The sequence below is a fragment of the Euprymna scolopes genome, chromosome 8 (genome assembly GCF_053919585.1).
Source record: "Euprymna scolopes isolate OS-2025 chromosome 8, ASM5391958v1, whole genome shotgun sequence".
In the NCBI taxonomy this organism is placed as follows: domain Eukaryota; kingdom Metazoa; phylum Mollusca; class Cephalopoda; order Sepiida; family Sepiolidae; genus Euprymna; species Euprymna scolopes.
Genome location: NC_136489.1, coordinates 63,030,571 through 63,052,617, shown reverse-complemented (window position 1 = coordinate 63,052,617; position 22,047 = coordinate 63,030,571). Strand labels below are relative to the sequence as shown.

General features: G+C 32.0%; 1 protein-coding gene across 7 annotated transcripts in view; it reads right to left on the bottom strand.

The window, feature by feature from the left end:
- Positions 1-589: 589 nt before the first annotated feature.
- LOC145283593 (5-hydroxytryptamine receptor 1D-like) overlaps positions 590-22,047 on the bottom strand; it is a 1,014,695-nt gene continuing 993,237 nt past the window's right edge. For all 7 annotated transcript variants that reach the window (XM_080132521.1, XM_080132520.1, XM_080132522.1 and 4 more), the window contains one exon: positions 590-6,842. In XM_080132521.1, coding sequence (XP_079988647.1) covers positions 4,206-5,573 — 1,368 coding nt within the window. In that variant the 5' untranslated portion in view covers positions 5,574-6,842 and the 3' untranslated portion in view covers positions 590-4,205. The remainder of the gene's footprint in view (positions 6,843-22,047) is intronic.

The window sequence follows — 22,047 nt, the reverse complement described above, 5'->3', positions numbered from 1 at the left end:
TATATATAAGTATATAATTACTTAATTATTATAGTAAAAAATAATTATATAAGTATATATATGTATATATAATATATATATATACATATATATATATATATATATATATATATATATATATATATATATATATATTAATAAAGTAACGCAGAAAACGATATTTTCATTCCGATAAAATAAAACAAATGATTTGAATGGTTTATTTTATATTATACAGTCCAAATTTACCATAATTATATTTTTGCTCTGTAATGATTTCGGAGAAATGGCTTTTCAACATCTGTACATGGAAACATCAAGAGCGTTAACAGAATTTGTATAGAAAAGTGAATATTCCCTTAGTCTGTTACGTTTACATACACGAAAATGTGGGGTTTGCCAGATTTTTATGCATATCTGCATTTATTTATTTACATTTACTGTTTAATACAATTGTCTTTAAAAATCATTCCTGCTTTCAAAATTTCACTCAGAAAAAAAGACAATTACATATACCACAAAAACCGCTATTTATACATATATAAATTAAAAAATATATAAATTTATGAGCTTATGTATATAATTATCTGTATAGAAATAAAGCAAGAAACTAATTTGATGATTTTATGTTTAAATCTAAAGAATAAAAATACGGTTAGGCAGGAAGGTCATAAAAATACAAGACATATTGCAAGTACAAAAATGAAAATATAAAAAAAAAAACAAAAAAATAAATAATAATTCACAAAGAATCTGAAAACGATACAAACATAAATTATAACGCACACAAAATGTAGAAAACAATCAAATGAAATATGAAAAGGTCAACACAAATAAAACAATAATATCGAATAATAAGACGATATCAAGGCTTTCAGTCTAGATATTGCTAATGGCCAATAAGCATGCTGCGTTTCATTGTCCTGTCTTTCTGATATTTACGACAATCCATTTGAAGAAAATAATAGAAGCTGTTATTTGTGGAAATTATATCGCAAATTTCGACAAATAAAATTTAAAATAAACCAATTCTATAACTTATAACATAAACTCAATTGTCGGTGGGTTTTATTTTAAGTATAATCTTAAAATGTTAAGTATATTACACTTATTTATGAATACAAAGAATAACCAATTTATACATACGCACGAACACACATTTTCCATACATACATACATACATACACAAATACATACATACATACATACATACATGCATACATACATACATACATATATGTAAAGCGAACTGAAGAATAGCGTACATACGGTCTCTTTAGCCCTGCTTTTAGATTTTCCAGTTTTTCCAGAAACCGAATGTATTGATGGAAGATCAAATAAATACACTTTGTACATAGAACGAACCCACACACACACAGACACCCACACAAACAAAGTGTGTGAATGTGTATGTATGCGTACATATATATATATATATACATATATATATATATATACACATATATGTATATGTATTCTGATGTTGTTTTGTTTTGAGGAAATAAGGTTATTTAACATGTGAAGACATGTAATTATAAGAGTATTGTAAATAACAGATAGACTTAAATACGAAAAATGAGTATATACATATCACCATAAATCTAGATATTTAAATGTGTTACATATATTCGCATGTATATATATATATATATATATATATATATATATATATATATATATATATATATATATATATGTGTGTGTGTGTGTGTGTGTGTACACACACACTTTTATATAGGTATTACTTTCCATACATAATTTTAAATCACGTAATACTTAGAGCTGCGATGGTAATAAATCACGTAATTACTTAGAGTTGCGATGGTAATATAAAGTTTCGACCATTTGAATATTAAACCTCAATATCTTATTTTTTTACTGAATTTTTTATATCTAAGTTTCTATTACTTAAAGCACGTACAGCGCTTATTTAATCAGCAGATATTATATTCAGTTCCCTTTACATGTGTTACAAACTAATAAGCAGTGTACAAAATTTACTGCATTTTAAATTATCTCACTCGGATTAGCTTTGTGTCACACATGTTTAACACATTTAAAATAAGAATTGTTTCTAAGTCCTTATTAATGTTACATTGTATATATATATATATATATATATATATATATATATATATATATATATATATATATATGTATATATTAGTGGCCTGAGGAGACAACTGAAGCAGCACTATCGAAGCTGCCTGCCAGGCTACTATATATACACCAATCTAGGCAAATTCGGGCATATTTTATTTGTTGGAGAGTATAGGTCTTTTTTTACCAATTGTAATACAATTTTAACCACGTGATAGTATAATAATCTTCAAAAGGCCTGTAGTTTCGTCCCTATAGAACCAAAGATATGAGCATTTCAATATTTAATTTGGCTAAGAGTATAGATTTATCCATATATATATATATATATATATATATATATATATATATATAAATAGTGATAGATATACATATATCACTTCAGCGAAATGAAGGCTCGTTGGGTACTAATTACTTTAATTGTGTAGTGGGATATTTTAAATTTACTCCCAAGGTCGCATATTAAGGGGATCATCTATCATCCTGAGCCTATTTTTGGCAGTTGTTTTTACAGCCATAAAATGTTTCAATTATAGTCATTTATTTTTCTAGTTCTGCATATGAATTACAAAATATCTGATATTTCCCCAAAATCCTTGGCCATTATGAAGGGAGGACTAAAACTTCCTGCTATGGTTTAAAATGATCTGAAAGGGGAGACATGATTCAATATATTTCGTATATGTTATATCTCCTCTTTTTGGTGTTCATGCATAAATTAATTTCACAGTTTATAAGGCTTATTTGATACGGGAGATATTCATAATCGTGCCCTATTTCCAAAAGAGAGAAGACATAACATATGATAAATATTTGGAATTAAGTCCCGCTTTGCTGTTATTTCAGATCATTTGAAACCATAGCATCAAGTTTTAGTCTCTCTTAGATGTGCTGGGGATATATATATATATATATATATATATATATATATATATATATATATATATATATATATATGCATGCATATATGTGTCTTGGTGTGCTAGTGTCTGTGTTTGTATGCATGTGTGTGTGCGCATGTGTGTGTATGTGGGTGTGCGCCCATATGTACCTATTTTTATGTATCGGGATATTTTAATTTTAATGTTTCTGTGAATAAGTTTATTGGATCACACACTTTTGAATTACACAATTCGTGTTTAAATATATATAATATTATATTAACACACATAAACAAGGCAATTTTTAAAGACATAACGAACATTTTTTTTTTAATTTACCCAAAATTATTGAATGTTCATATCTTAGAAAAATGCTCCTTTCACCCTTCTCTCTCATTCACAGCAAAATTTAACACGAACAGGTACTGATGAATATAAATATAATCGCTACCCAGCTCGTAGAAATGCAGATGCATTAAATATCGTGATGACTACTATTCGTTCATCTATGCATCAATGCCGCTTTTGAAGTTAGCACTTTTCATTTTTCTATTAGATGGTTTAATAACAGTTCTTATTTATTGAAAATAAATCGCAAGTTACAATAGGGATCTGTGTGAGCCTTAAATAACCTACAAATGTGTCGTTATTCTGTAATGCAGACACTGTAGATTCCACGTTTTCACAAATTCCATTTTACACCTGATGAAGATTTCATGTTCTGCGACAGAAGTGGCAACACAAACCCAACGACTATAAGACTTTTAGGTCAGATATCAGCCGAGAAAAAATAATAGATTGCATACAACGGACTTTTAGACAATACTGATCAGATGCCCTTGTTGTTTTACTGACTTTATTATTATTATTATTATTATTATTATTATTATTATTATTATTATTATTATTAATGTTATTATTATTATTAAGTTTTGTATCTTTATTCTTCATTCTACAACGTTTTGCTTTGCGTTTTCCTTCAACTCTGTTTCGCCAAAAGCTATTTAAACATAACGAAATAACAACGTTCACATTAATTTACAAACATAATCACATGAGCATCATGAATTTAATCAGTCGTTTAAATATATGTTTTTTTTTCATGTTTATGTCTTGTTTTGTCAGCATTAGCGTTGGAATTGTAACATTTGTTTTGAGAATGCGTTATTTTTTTTTCATAAATTTCTTTTATCACTCTTGCATTTATTAATTATATTTTAGTTTATTTAAATTTCAAACTATTTACTATAATTTAGACTCTCCGTCGGAAGCTGTCGACCCGTTTCCAACTCGGACTATAGTCTGTCCTTGGCTGTTATATCTGACCGTCGATTCATTCGGTATTCGAAGGCTACAACGATGATTTTGATGGAGCGTAGGGTCAGGACCAAACTGCTCGGCATAGCTCTCCGTGCGTAAGCGTATGTTAATGCCCTTACATCGGAAACATAAGATCTCCCTAAATGGAGTCCGGAATTCACGATTAAAACGGGCGTAAATTAATGGGTTCATGAAGGAATTGAAGTAGCCGAGCCATAAGAATATACTGTTCACCAGTGGGGGCACGTGGCATTTGAGTTCTAGCGTCAGACAGACGGGGCGAACTACGGCTAAAATGAAAAAGGGCAACCAGCAAGCGATGAATCCGCCCATAATAACCCCGAGGGTCTTCGTAGCTTTCTTTTCTTTCGACGTGTAAATTTTATTTCTTTTTAACAAAAATGATTTTATTGTAAAGCGCCTCTTCTCAGGGCGGCTCTTAGGTAGTATCTCAAGGATTCCCTCGTCTCCATCAGCGTTGCTTGTTCGCAGCGAGCCGTTCGGATATAGATGTGAATCCCCACTATCGTTCGATGTTTTGGGGCGGTTGTTATAGATAGTTGACGTGTCCAAACCCCCTACTTTTGATTTCGCCTCCGCCTTGCTAATTCGATCAGAAACTTTCCATATTCTGTAGTAGACCGTGATCATGATTGTACAAGGTAAATAAAAGGCGAGCACCGTTGCGTAGATTTGGTATCCGAGTTCCTGGCTGTAGCCACAATCTAGTGGTTTTCGTACTTTCTTCCATCCAAAAAGGGGAGGAATTGAGATGACGGCCGATAAGAGCCAAACTAGTGTTATCAATAAAGCTATGCGGCGCGGCGTTCGTTTCATAGCGTACTGTAATGGTCGGGTGATAACAAGATATCGATCGACGCTGATCATACATAAGTTAAGAATGGATGCCGTGCAGAGGAGGACGTCTAGGGACGTCCATGCATCACAGAGTTCATTTCCTAACTGCCATTTCTGAGTGATTTCAAATAATAGAGCGAGTGGCATTACAAAGAGGGCTACAAAGAGATCCGACACAGCCAATGAAACAATGAGAAAGTTTGAGGGAGTTTGCAGTTTCCTTACCATGAAGACGGCGATACACACAAGAGCGTTGCCGATGACCGTGCCGACGATCATCAATGTTAGAATAATAGATACAATAACGTTCGTCCATATCGATGACGCAGATGACCCGTCGTTTGATTCAACATTCAGAGAATAGTTGCTGCTGTTTGGGTGGATGGTTGATGAGAGGGACAAACTGGAGGGCGAATAAATCTTTACTGAAACCATATTTCTGGCTTAGTGTTCACGTATTTGTCAGTGTATTTTGTTGTCTTATGTATTTATGCATTTAATTTGTTTGTAGTTGCTTCCATATTTGACAAAAATAAATGCTCATTCTACATTATTATTAATATTTAATTTAATAATTCCTCAAAATTGTATATAGTCTTATGCACAGAAGAACATAGAGACCAACATAAAATAAAATATATACGCTAGAGCATATTTTAATGATGAATCGACCACAAAATTAAATTAAGCTATAATAAGAACGTTCTATTGGTAAGTTAAAAATCTGTCTTTTAAATTTGTGCATGTTATTAGGTATTTATTGAAGATCATTATTAATAATATTATTATTTTTATTAATGATAAAAATAATCATGTTTTGTTTGTTTTGTGCTGGTACAATAATAAAACGAAGAACTGATTTAGCTGTTGTAAATCAGAAATTTTTAACTTTTGGAGGGCGTCAACTGCGCATGATCGACTCTTGTTAATTCAATAATACCGCTTATGTTCGCACTCTTACTTTTGCGAGTACGGAGAAGTAAAAAATTACTGCTTCCTGCTTTTATTAGCATATGTTTCGGATGTGCCATTTTGTCTCTTATTGGATTCCCTTTTCCTTTCTTTCGCGATTTCTGTTGAATTCTGGTACGTTTAAGCTTAAATTTTGAGTTTAATATAGTCATGACGGCTAATAGTGTTGAATATCACGAATACAAAAAATTACTTGCACGTTGCGTGTCTATTTTGTTTATTATGATATTTTTTCTTTTCTTAAATATAATATATACATATATATATATATGTATATATATATATATATGTTTCATATATAAATATATATAATTATATTTATATATATATATAGTTTGATTATAAAATGCCGTGAGACCTATTCCTTTCTTAATGTAGGAAAGATCTTTCGAAGACTAGTTTGTATGCATGGAAGACACGATCGAGAAGAGTGGTTAAAGCAAATTCCTTTGGCTTCTCATGTTGGTGTGCATTCATCCATATAAAAGGGAGCGTGCATGAAGAGGTCTGTTTTGTTTACGGTAACATCTTGCGTAGGTAATGTTTCGAGAAAGGTATTCGAAGTTTCCATCGAGCAATTTCACACGCTATTCCAAACGTTCTTTTGCGTCGCAGGAATATTTCTTCCATACAGCACTGATTGATCGTTGCTGAACAGCAATGCGTTGTTGAATGGACATCTTAATATTTATGTAAGCATCGCTGAATGCAACGTACGAGAGTGGCGTCCACCTACAAATAGAAAAAGAAAAGCTATTAACAAATGATTAATATGAGATATTCCATTACATTACATGTGTAGAAAGCAACAATAATGCGTACATTCAACACGTGTCGACATATGCGCACACTATAATCAGTGTCTACCTACATTGATATTTTCTCAGACGGAAATGTGACATCGGAATAGATGAAAAAATACTTTAGAAATGTTTCTGAATTTGTTTAGATGAGGATTGATAATTCGGATTATTTAGATTCTTTGGAAGAGTGTTCTCATCTTGAATGTAATTTTCACAACGTTTCACTTGATGTAACCACCTCCCTCTTCAAGTACATCTTGTCGAACAGGAATTTTTCTGTCGGACTCGAGAATTTTTCTGTAGAGCTGTCGTATGCGCACAGAAATCTGAACGGGACCCTTTATTTAATCCACAGGGGAGGCATGCTCTGTTTCAATCAGCGGTGACTGCGTAAAAGTTATTCGAAATTGTTTTCAAACATATAATCTCACATTCCACCTTCAGAAAAGAGTGTGAATCTGAAACTGAGATGAGGCAAGTACTTCAGCTACTACGCTACATATCGATTATTTACAAGATTGGGACAGTAAAACTTTATACGACATATTTCTATCCATTACCTTTTTAAACATTAACAATTACTTATCTTATTATCCTGTTCATGCATTACTAATATTATATTAGTACGCATATTTGCGTGAATATTTATTTCTTTGAAATATAAATGTGTTTATTTATTATGAAATATTTAATCCTATCTCTGATGCATTCCTTATATGTTAACATATATTTAACACAGGAATAAACCCTGACGAGTATTTCTTTTCAAACACAAATATATTAAATATATTAGGTTCTAAATCAATAATGCATATATATATATATATATATATATATATATATATATATATATATATATATATATATATATGCAAGTCAACGATTTTTGGCTTAAAACCTATTGGTATGTGAAAATTTACTAAATTACACGAACTCAGTATATTACATATAAGTCTCACTCTCTCTCTCTCTCTCTCTCTCTCTATATATATATATATATATATATATACATATATATGTCTGTGTGTGTGTGTGTATGTTTGTTTGTGTGTGTGTATGTGTGTGTGTATGTGTGTATGTGTGTGTGTGTGTGTTGAAGGTGTACACTAATTGATGGTCCTTAATGGTGTACATTGATATTTTCTGAGGAGTTAAATTTCATATACTTGGGAAATATATCTGGAAAAAATCAGAAATACGAACGAAGTAGAATCAAACATATAACGGGAGATGAAAAATACAAAGTATGATCTCACTCCAACAATTCAGATAGAGGATTACTAAAAACTATTCTACAACCTAAGTTATCAAGTACACATGATTTCAAGCACAATATATATATATATATATATATATATATACATATATATATATATATATATATATATATATATATATATATATATATATAATCTGTGAAACAATTATAGATTTAAAATTAAATCAATTTTGCTTGCCATCATTTTATGTTTGTGCCCATATTTTAACATATTGGATACTGTCGTTTGTGAAAATTTTTTGCATTCACTCTGATAACTTAGTAAAGCTACATCATGCATTTGGTTATTGATCCAATCTGTATCCCACTGGCATCATGTCAACATCCTTTGTCATCATGTGTAAAATCTTTAAATTATGAAGCGTTTCAGTTTGGGGCTACGCAAATTATCGTTTGAACGCTTAATGCAAGCAAGTGAGCGAAAAGTAGACAAAGATGGATGATTAACATCTTAGATCAAACGAACATAGATATGATTCAAGCGAACATCGTTGCGTAAGCAAGTAACACCACTCGTAAGCGTAACCATTTTTCAGCAATCGGGGATAATGCTAAATATAAAAAATAATAAATCAGTTGAAATATACTCAAATCAATATTGTACTTGAAAAGCAAAGCTCATTTATACTAAGCTCATATCAATAAACACTGAAACAAGAATTTACCACACTTCTACATTTAGGTTTAAAATTCTCGACCTGCCATAATGTTCTTATCTGCCCTTGTGTCTATGGCTGATTCAGTGGAAAATGATACAGACTGAACGTCTGAGTGTTTCAAATTCAAATCCATTTCGTTCACCAAAAATCATTTTCAAGTCGGATGTTGGCAATCTTCACGCTGTACCTTCTGGAAAGTACCTGATGTTCTTTCTAGAAATAATTTTGACTATTAAAATATCTGCCAAACAATACTAACAATAGAATCTTCGAATTTATAGGTTATGATGATGACTTCTGCCTATGCATACGGCATAATTCACGTGGAGATACCGGTCCCCATTAGATCACCGAAGTTGTAATGTTGAGCCTAGTCAGTACTGAAATGGGTGACCGTTTGGGAATTCCAGGTTTTGTATGTTCCCTCCGTTTTTCTCGCCATTTTTAAATTGTCCATCACTTCCTCTTGCCACTCTACACAAGCAATGCCGATTCAGGCGCAGCTACTCTTAAAGGGTATATCCATTGTCTCTTTAGACATAAAGGACGTATCGATGCCTATGCATCGCAATATAAGAATGGTTACCTAACTGTGATTATGTATATTTAAAAGGAGTATTACTTTTTTAAAAAGAATCTTAAGCAATATACTTCACTAATAAGAACATTTTCGGATAAGCAAACACATATTCATATTTAAGCATATATCTTTTTACGTCTCACTTGTTGTCTCATTCTCCTTTACTAATTATATAGTTTTCCTTACATTCACCACAACTTTTCTCTCCACGTGGAGATTCAAACGGATAATTCTTATTCATATGCAGGAGAATTCTCTTTGTGAATGTATGTATAATCCTATAGTTTTCCTTATTCCTTTACAAACTTTACCCGATAACTTCTACGAAAACTAGCACACAGAGAGCGCTTAAACATGAATATATATATATATATATATATATATATATATATATATATATATATATATATATATTTAAATAAGGGAGTAGTCACCAACAATGTGTATTTTTTAACATTATTTTATTATTCCGTGTCTTGGTTTTTCATTGAGAATTATGTTTGGATCATTGTAATAATGTTTTTAAGTCATTGAAATCGTTTTTACGCGCGTTTCAGACGTTCTGTGAAGCGTCCTCGTAAAACATTATTTTCAAATGTGTTGGAGATGTAAAAATGGTGATTTTCGTAGTTCATTTGAAGTTTTTCCAAGGGGTGGAGGCTTGTAAGTGTTTATTATTCATTGGCATGTTCAATTTTTATTACTCTTTTATTGGGCTTGTCCAAGCTGCTGACCTGGCTGTAGTCACTCTTTCTGCTAATGTTTTTTTCTTTTCCTTTAGGGTGGGATAGGGTGTGTGTGTGCGCGCGCGCGTGTGTGTGCGTGTGTGTGTTTGCTTTTATTGGTTTTATAGTATTATGATGTTATTTTCTTCCTTAGGAAGGTGACTGTGATGCGAGGTTGTTACTAATGTGTATGTGTGAGGAGAGGGGAGACCAGCTCTTCTGAAATAAGGGTAGGGGTGCTTTCATTCTATTTTGATATTTATTTTTTTGGATTCTTGGATTTTAGTATTGTGATTTTTCGTTTTAGTCTTTTCGGGTATTCCTTATATTATGTTTGTTTAGAAAGAGGGGTGTATTTAAAATATGTGTAGGGGATTTTTTGATGTTTCTATTTATTTGAAGAAAGTTCGTATTTTAAAGATGATAACGTATGATTTTATGACGTTTTTAACAGAGTTTGTATTTTTACAGGAGCACGTAGTATTTTGTATGGTGTGTTATTTAAAATAGTTTTCACTCATATACGATTTCGAAAGACGTTTTGTTTTTAATTTCTCGATAATCTCATTATGTAAGTTTTTTGTTTATAATAGTTAATTTTCTATGATAACATATGGTTTTACAAACTTTTAATCATAGGTGATTTTATTTTTAAATGAATGTATATGGTTTTGAAAGGGTTTTCTTTAAAAGAGTTTGTATTTATAGACATCAGCTACGAGTTTTTAAGTCCCTTTTGTTTGGAATACTGAGTATTTATGTAGATTGTCACATATGACTTAGTGTTTTTGTTTAAAAGAGTTCGTACCGTTTCGACGATTATCTATACTTTTGTAAGGATTTGTTTAAAAGAGTATGCATAAAAAACAATCACGCATGGTCTTATAGGTATTTTAGTTTAACAGAGTTCGTATTATAAGACGAACATATGACTTTCAAAGGTTAATAGCATGGAATTATTTTGTTTCTGAATTTCTGAGAGTAGGAGTGATTATTCATATTATTTGGATTCTTCGTTTTACTGTGCGGGCGACATTCAAAATACACCTGCAAAATAATTAGGAACTCTACCCAGTCGTGGCTGAGGAGATCAAAATCCTAATATTGTCGTGGATCAAATAAAGGCTTATGTTCGTAATTCAATGCAGCTTTCCGAGTTAGATAGAAAGATAAACGTGTTCAACCAGTAGGACCTTGAGAACGTCAGAGGTTCCATTAACCGAGACGTGGTGAAAATAACACTCCAGATGAGAACAGTTGTTCGACGAATCCGAATCAAAGGGATTCGTCGAACAACTGTTCTCATCTGGAGTGTTATTTTCACCACGTCTCGGTTAATGGAACCTCTGACGTTCTCAAGGTCCTACTGGTTGAACACGTTTAGAGGGTAAAAACTTCAAAGAATATATATATATATATATATATATATATATATATATATTCTTTGAAGTTTTTAAACTCTAAAACTATACAAAAATATTTTTTATCATTCGTTAGAAAACCATCTAGTCAATAAGTCATTTAATCACCTGCAATCACTGCATCAACTCGCTCTCGAATTTATTATAGTACTAATAATTCATTTTTTAAGGGATCATCAGTTGTTTAACATGAAACACTGACATATATATATATATATATATATTATTTATTACGATTATAAATTAAACAGTGCGCAGTCCTCCTACTACCGAAATAAAACTCACGTACCATCACAGAAAGGAAAATAAACTTAAACACAACGATTGAGTTTTTTTTTTTACCAAACTATAATTAACACTTACAAGAAATGGGGTGAAGTTCAAAGAATATAAGAAACAATGCTTATTTTTACGAAAATATCACAGAGCACATATTCTCTTGTTTCCTTGCTTTCTTACGATTCGCCAAGGATTCCCTCTGCTATGTATTTTTTATTTCTCTTCCACTCATTTTTCTATACTTCTTGGTTTTATTTCGGTGTGTGATCGAGGCTAAGTTATTAACAACGAGAACTGAGAGCCTGAGTGCGTGAACTTCGAATGCAGTTCATTACTATGTATTACTTCGTGTATGTATTCAGTGACTCTTGCCATTTTTTCAACTAAACGATATCAAGAAATCCAATTAAAAATTTAATTATTATATTGATAAAAAAAAAAATCATTGCTTTTCCTTCCATTGGTCTCCCCCTTTTTTGACTCAAACTAAAATATTATTTAAAAGTTTCAGCGTGTTTATATTTTTTACTTGTTGATCACTCGTTATCAAGGATATTTGGTCATTCCAAGATAAGAGTGGAATATATTGTTATCTTCAATATGGTCGCCGCAGGGCGATGAATAAAAGCAAAAGTAATTGATTAATCTACGTAATGAAACCACTGATATATATGCAAATTAACAAGCCGTAAGGGGAGAGTCGCGTCACAGAATTAAATGAATATATGAAATCAGAATTGGAGTAAGAAGGTCGAGAAGAAGCACACGATGATGACAGTGGGATTTAGCACGTTTTAAGACAGCAAGTTTTTTTTTTTAACAACGTGTTCGCACGACAGGAACTATTTAACAAGACACACTTAAGTCCTTGATGAGCCGTTCCACTTAAGTTAACAAATTTACCGAATTTCCATTACTAGCGATTACGGTATTGTCCAATTGACTACTGTACACTGTAAACCGTTATCCTCGAGTGGTCTATGAGCCTTGATAAGTGGTGATTCCTATGTAAAAAAAACTCCGAATTTGTATAAGATTTTTAGACGTCCGTGTAGTGAAACGAATTTCACACATAACATTTGGTAATAGTCACAGTTTAAGCAATTGATTAACCATATTTTCACTAGCTGATAAAATCCATGTCTGGTATGGAATACTTTTTCCGCCACTTTAAAAACTGCTCAAGTCTGAAAATCTGTTATGCTGGCCGTTGTTCAGCTGACGACAGAATCTTAAGATTCGATGTAAACAAGTCTATATTTAGCCGCTCTCTTAAATAATTTATTTTTACGTCATTTTCATCAATAACTATTAATACACTTTTTTTCAGTGACTATCGTATACTGATTAAACCATGTCCTCGTGAGTGGGAATCGGGCCTGGTGAAGTGGTGACTCCGATGTAAAAAACAAAAACAAACTAGTTTCGAATTTATTTTCTTGGTTTCTTTACGAGTTTTACATATACAACTTAGGGCTTGTGTTATCATATAACTACCACGTTAAATCAAGAGAGAGGTTCAACAAATGATTCTGTATACTAGACTTCAAAACGGTCATATTGTAGTTTGTTGGGAACATATATTTCTTATGTTGAGTAACATACAAAATGTTCAAGAAAAAACATTTGTTTATGGAGTTTCTGTGTATTTGTTGTTCTATAGACAGAGAGGAGCCAGAAAATTTTATATCGTTTGCAGTACAAGATGAGCTTTTGATGCGACGGAAATACAGAAATCAGAACTCAATCAAACAACAATAATGAAGCAACATTCCTTGTGATAGATGATCTAAAGATGAAAAGTTATCACATCACACTAGATTGTGAAACCAGTTTGAACTATTTCTAGGCAAAACAGAATGCTCCAAGCGATACGTCATCGGATCTGTCATCAGTCCTTCGATCAGTGGGCGCATAACGGTATAGGATTTCGTTAGGTTTGATGGACATTATAAAGTTATAAAATAATCAGACTATTTTCAAGCTATCTTAGTTACATATTTAAAATTAGTTTTCCATCGCAATTAAGAGTGAAATTCAGTCTTATATTCTTAGCAGAGAAATCAACGGAGAAGAGAGAAACAAAATTGTCCCAAATAAAAAATAATCTCCAAATAATAATAAAATCTTAAATATATGTTAAAAAGCATATTTTTCGACACAATTTTCCAACGTTTCAAACAAAATTTGCAAACTTCATATAAATATAATCATGTCTTACAGTTATAATATTATTAGGTGTATGAGCTGTAATTGAGATATCATGAGAAAGACGTCGAAATATTATTTTGAAGTAAATCATTATTTGTTTATTTTATTAAAACTTTGCTTTCTACTAAGCTTATAAACGGATAAAATACATATTTCATTTTAGTATGCATCCCTACAATTATCTTCACTTATTTTATAAAATAAATCGGTGTAAGTTATTAGCGATTATACATGAGCTTTCTTAGAATAACGAAGCCCACTAATTTGTTCATATGTTATACCACCGAAACGGTTTTATTTCTCACCCAGATTTAAGTATTTTAATGTATGTCCATATTCAAACGATGTAAGGCAGCGAAACAAAATATCTCTCTCTCTCTCTCTCTCTCTCTCTCTCTCTCTCTCTGTGTTACATGATAAGGGCTGTCCCCTTTTCATGTAAGTATAAAAATAGAGAGATTTAGTTAAAATGAAAATGAAATAGAATAGACGAAATTCGAACCTCGTAATTTAGGTTTAGAAATAGATTACGAGAGAGAATTAGAAAATGGAATGTAAAAACAAACCATTGTTTAGCTTAGAGATGAAATAGTTTTAAGAAAAGGAATGCAACTATAGGATAATTTAATAAACATGTTTTTAACATATTGGAAATAAAAGTTACTGGAAATATAGGTTAAAATTCCTTTTGTAAACAAAGGAAAAAGTTTTGGACACGCATTTCCAGAACACGTGAAAGAAGACACATGTTTTAACATGTGTATAACGTCATTGAAAATGGGAAGTTCTCAATATAGTTAGAAACTTGAGAGTTAAGCAGAGAGAGTCTGAGGACGAGAGACGACAGTCTGGAGTCCAGAGATGGACAGTCGTACGTCTGGAAGCGAGACGGTCAACTTTGAAACATAGAATGTAAAACTTTGAATTCCTGACTAAGAAAACCACCGGCCGGTCGAAGAAGAAATAAACCTATTATGTGTTTTTATAAACGTCATCTTTGTGTTGTAATTCTACCTAAAGGTAAAGTGAAATTGTCATTATATGTCTTATATATCCTGTGTTTTAAAATGCCTTCACATACACAATGTCTCTACATCTCATATCTACAATGTGAACACTAAGACTGTCTCAACACTGTCTCCTCACTCAAAGAGCTTCTACACTTCTAAGTATGAACATTTTATATATATGAATCTCTTCATAACACGAACACAGAACGCAACATCTCTCTTAATAAGACTCTCTAAGACTCACTTTTAATAAGACTTCCTAACAACGAACAATAATAATAACAAAAAGAATAATCATAAATAGAATAATAATGAAATATAACATCTCTCTCTCACTTACTGTCTCTTTATATATATATATATATATATATATATATATATATATATATATATATATATATATATATATATATATATATATAACCCGGCATGGTATGATCATAACATACGTTTAGAAATATTTTAATTGATACAAATTCCAATTTATTGTTATACCTCCAATTCTCTATTCATTATTTTATACTATATAGTAACGCCTTCAATTGTAATAAAAAAATAGCGCTTAAGCTTTAGTCATTGCCGTTTGAGATATTGGAAGTTAGATAAAAAAATCGGGTTATACATCAAACGTCTTTACTGGAGAAAAGTATATTTCCACATGCGTAAAAATAACAGTCTTCGTTGACTTGCACCTTCTAAGTGCATTTTTGTTTTATTTTCACCACTTAACAGCTACGATTATAATTCAATAAATAAGGTTACAATCTAGTATAAGGACATCCAATAAATATTTGAGTTGATAATAAAAAAAATGGATTATTTCTTTATCACAGGAATTAAATTCCGTTTGTACTTTTAAGAAATCTTAAGGTCTTAATCTTAGATATGATTAAACAACACTAAGCGTAGCTGGTAAATGAAAAGGAAGATCCAAAACGAAAATAAAAATATAAATAATTGATTAATTAAAATATCGTTATTCAAAGAATATGAAAATTAGTTTACTACTATGAAGTCGCACCCATACACATGACTGAGTATATTAAGAAGCTTGTTTTAATAATCTTTAAATAGAAAACGTATGCTTTTTATATACATTTCAGTGGGACAAAAAACTGCACTTTACATATGTAATATATATATATATATACATATATATATATATATATAAAGAGAGAGCGCGAGAGAGAGAAAGGGGAGAGAAATAGAGAAAGGGAGAGAGAGAGAGAGACTGAAATAGACAAAGGGTAACAGGAGATGAAAGGGAGAAAGGAAAAAAAAATCCCGAATTTAGACTGCCGGAAGTAAAGAATTATTTTCAAATATGTTTTAATGTTGTCTTTCGAGATTATCAGACTATCTTTGGTTTCTAAACCAGTCAATTGTATATTATTAACCGGCAATTGTACATTGTTCTCATTTTGCTTATATATATATATATATATATATATATATATATATATATATATATATATATATATATATATATATATATACAACCACACACACACACACCCATATAACTGTAATCTCTGAACGCATATACAATTTCTGGACAAAGTGGGGGAGGGCAGAGCGGTATCTCTAGATATATCTAATGCTTTTGACAGGGTATGGCATGCGGGTCCTCTCATGAAAATTAGATCATACAGTATCATTGGTAGAATAATTAACATAATTAATTCCTTCTTAGAAAAGAAAAAAATCCAGCTTGTCCTCGACAGTCGTACATCTAAACAATATGATATAAATGCGAGAGTGCTCCAGGGGTCTAACCTTAGGCCTCTATTGTTTCTGATATTCATAAATGACCTCTCCGACAAAATTGTTTCTGAGATGGGCATATATGCTGATGACACTACACTCTATAACAGGCACGACAGGAAGACGAAAGAACGCATTTCTAAAGAAATGGCAGAAACACTAGAGGAAGACCTCCAATCTGTAGTGGAATGGGGACAAAAATGGTTGGTCACGTTCAATGCCGCCAAGACTAAACTAGTTTCTATTCAATAATTACAAAAAACCCTCTCTACCGCCTATAGCATTTATTTATCTGAGAGTACATCTTCAAACTCCTTGGTCTAACGTTCACAGGAAACATGAGTTGGAACAATTACATTAAAGGCATTGCCAGGGCCGCTGCAAGAAAGATGGGCTCCCTCTACCGTGGTAGACAAGTACTAACATCCGAAAGTATCCTTTACCTCTATAAGGCCACCATTCGCCCATGTATGGAGTATTGCTGTCACATTTGGGCTGGTGCATCTGCTACTAGTCTCTCGCTTCTTGACAAGGTTCAAAAGAGAGTCGCAAACCTGATAGGCCCTGAACTGGCATCTAAGCTTCAGCCTCTGTCCCATCGACGAAATGTTGCATCCCTCTGCCTGTTCTACAAGTATTTGAGTGGTGAATGCTCTGACGAACTGCAATCACTTGTGTCCCCACGACGTGACCACCCTCGAGAAACCTAACAGGCTGCTAAATCCCACCCCACACTGTAGAGATCCCTAGATGTAAAAGATATTTCTACTCCAATAGTTTCTTCCCAATAACTTCTAAACTTTGGAATTCCATTCCAGGTCCCTACTTCCCCAACAGTACTGACGTGCAGAAGTTCAAGTGTAACGTGAACCGACATCTTGCTGCCCAAATCCCTACATAGTACCCCAGTAGCTGTTGCCCCTGATAGTAGCCCCCTACACCAAAGTGGCAATTTGCCTTGTTTGAGGTGAAAATGTAATATATATATATATATATATATATATATATATATATATATATATATATATATATATATATATATATATATATATATATATATTATATTTCCCCCCAAAACAAAAAAATCATAGCAGTGTAAAATAATATTAATGGTGAAAAAAATACCAATGGCGAATCTTTTTTTTTTTTTAATATTTAAGGTTCTAAGCGACAATTATAATGAAAATTTAATTAAAAAAAACGAAAATGAAGCTATTAAAATGGCAATGCAAGGGAAGAAAAACAGGGGGTCGTCAAAGCTCTTTAAAGAGAATTAACGTCTTTATCAATTTCTTCTCCCGGTAACAAAAAGTTTTTCCAATAGCGATAGAGAGAGATTCCCAAATTTGTAAATGATCTTTGGAAGAACCCACTCTATTTTATGCTTAATAGCACAACTACTATTTTACACCAAATGCTGGTAGATAGCAGAGTCGAAAGTTGCAGATGAGGAACACTCACAGATCCTAAATGAAAACTGAATAATATAATTACATATATATATATATATATATATATATATATATATATATATATATATATATATATATTTATATATATTGTTTGGCTGTGGAATTTATTATATACAATCTCTCACATTCTGAAAATCCTCTCATAGGTTGCTCGCTTGGTTAGCATTGCTGGATGGCATCGTCCTTTCGAGTAAAAACTCCTATTTGTGAGACACCGGCTTAGTGTTATTAGCTGGTTGGATGACGACGTCCCTTGTCGAGACAAAGTAGGTTCATTTCACAGTCGGATTTCGGCGCGGTTTGCTTGATCTGTATTGGTTAATAGAAATTCTTGTGTGCGGGGCGTTTGCTCAGTTGGTAGAGTCCTTGCCTCGCATGCAAGCGACTCGGATGTCGAATCCTGAGTTCGCATGTGTCTAAGTTATGAGCCCAAATGAGGGCGAAACTCGAGTCTTGGACTTCCGGTTCGTTGACTGTAATGGCTCTAGTGGGCTACGACGTTGTTTGGCTGTGGAATTTATTACAATCTCTCATATTCTGAAAATCATACACACACACACACGCGCGTGCACACACACATATATATATATATATATATACATAGTAAGTTATAAAATATATATGGCGATTAAGCTACACTGAATATTCCGCGTTTCATCCACTCTAGGACTTTTCAGGCTTATGCGCGAATTTTGTGGCTGGTTGTCGTTTTTATATACGTATCTTCTATTGAGATTTTAGTTAGCCAACTAGCTTTCTAGTATCCACCGCGCACTTTCTATCAGCCAATGAGCATACACTTATCGAACAAAGGCCTATTTGACCACTGGTTGACCTGTTCCTTTGTGTGTGCTCTATTTAGCCTGGATATCTAGTTTCTTGTTCTGTTTTAAATCTATGCATATATATATATATATATATATATATATATATATACATACATACATATATGTGTGATCGTTTATGTATATTCATTTTTATTTAATTTATTTATTTGTTTGTTTTCTATTGTTTTTGTTAGTTTTAAAACTATTTTGTATCGCTATCCTAGAGTAAATTTTATCTTGTGAACACAGTTTTTTGCTATTTCTCTTCTACAGTTTAATAGATGTTGGGGTTATTTAAAGTACAGGATAGAAAATTTTTCATGAAGGCATAATCTACATGGGTCGTCTAGTGGTAGCTTCTCTTATTATTTTCCATTCAACTACCGGCGAATGTTCGCTTTCCTTGAGTTCCCAGTATTTACTTGCTAGCGTTGTTTTCATACGGTGTTTTTTATTGTTGAATATATTTTTGTGGTAACACACACACACACACACACACACACACACACACACACACACACACACACACACATATATATATATATATATATATATAATAAAGTATTTTTCAAAGTTTCCTTTTCTGATTCAATATGTTTTTAACTCTTTTTCAAAGTGTTTTTACATGTTTTATTAAGTATTTGCTCTTATATATATATGTATGCATATTAATGTATGTATATATATATATATATATATATATATATATATATATATAGTTGTTATTTTAGATTAAAGGCGAACTATTAAGAAATAAAAACAACAAACAGTGCATTAAATGTGGGCTGATAGTTCTTATCTTTTTGTCCGGCTAAGAAAGCAGTTATCTGGAGTTATCGTAAGCATTTATTCCCGGGGCCAATGCTGTCTTAGATTTTGGCCAGTATAGAAGATACTATAACTGCCACTATCTAGTAGACCTTTGCATACGATTCTGAAAGTTAGCAGGCTCATTTCCGCCATTATTCTTAAAATCTAAATCTTTCATTTCTTTTCCCTTGCAAATTCTTATTATTTCCATATGAACCTAAAATTTTGCAAGAATTACTCTAAAACAAGCATAGTTTGATATTTGGTATTCATTTTCCTTTCATTGAGTTGCTCTTTTTCGTTTCTCATCCGTTTTAATATATTTCTTTTCGGTATAATATGTTTTTCTTTTTCACCTATGAACAGTTATCGACTTCCATTTTATTTAAAACGTCGTGATATAATCAACCGAAATTCAGCTATTCTTTTCATTTCGAGTTATTCGATGTATGGCCTAAGTAAATGAATTCATAATTTTGCCAACGGTATTAATGAATGTGATTGCAGTAAATAAAGATGATGTCGAACTCTACACGACGAGTTCAAAACGGTTACAATTGTTGCAGCACAGCTTTACGACAGAAAAGTAGGTTTATGTTAGAAACGACACAGTCAACCGATGAAGTAGAACGTTGAATGTACAACTCATGTTTAGTATAGGGTGTTTATTGATCAATCAAATATTTACTAATATAATACATTTAACAATGGAACAATGAAACAGAACTGTATGTCGATGACTACAAATATATTTTAAGCCCCCCCCTCTTTGGGAAGAGAACTGTCGTAAATAATCTCACCCGCTACTTAATCGGCTGAAAACTGCGAGGCTCGCTGTTTGTTTATAAATAAGCGGTTTGAGCACTATAAAATGGTGGGCACGTGTTTGTTTAAAATATACATTAAACGAGGTTATTTGCGAGCACCGCTTCCGTGGGTCGATCGGTAGAACTGTTGACTATCAACTCGATGGTTCTCGGTTCAATTCACGGCTTGGAAGAGGTGCTAGTTTAGCGTCACTGATGAGTTGTGACACGACGAAACAGGACTGTATATCGACTACTACAAATACTTTAAGCCCCCGCCATCTTTGGGTAGAGCATTGTAGTAAATAATCTCACCCGCTACTTAATTGGCTGACTATATATATATATATAAATATATATATATATATATATATATATATATATATATATATATATATATATATATATATATATATATCAGTTGTAGCTTACTATCAACACACTTTTTTTTCTCTTTTCAATATGTGTAATCGATGTGATCGGTTTTCGGCCAGAAATTTCGCGATTAAGGGGGCAAAGTTCAACGATTCGACCTTTGAGAACTCTACCAAACTACATTTAATGTCTAAACACTTGAAATCTTGGGTATAGGTTCAGTGGAGATGGATTTAACTTAATAACTTAATTTGAGCACAAAACAATAAATTTTAAGGGGTCATAATAGGGGTTAAAATTAAAAAAATTGACCACTTTCTTTTTTTGCTCAACATACATCTCCAAATACCCGGCCAACGCCGGGCACCCATGCTAGTATATATATATATATATATATATATATATATATATATATATATATATATATATATATATATATATATATGTGTGTGTTTGTGTGTGTGTGTGTGTGTGTGTGTGTGTTAAAGATTTGAACAATACTGGGCGCAATGCAATTCCTATTAATTGTTGAAATTTTATTTCTATATAGAATTAAAATGTATTATAAAGAAAGAAAAGTGTGATAAGAAACCGGAACTGAAAGAAACTTCAAACTTTTTAAGCCCAATTTAATGTTTGCATATTAAGAAATAAAAGTAGTGAGAGGAGTAGTAGGGGGATAATAAAACTTTTACAAATAACTCTATTTAGAAGTCTTTCGGTCGACACCTTTTAATTTGTAAAGTCATCAGGAATAAGGAGCAGAATCGTTTCAAAACTTAGGTAAAAGAGTATAAATAATGACATATGTTGGATAAAAATAAAAACAAATTCAAACAGTATGAGGAGATGAGCAATAGAAACACTGTTAACGAACACCCATATAGAAATGTAGGGCATAGAAACCGCCTCGATG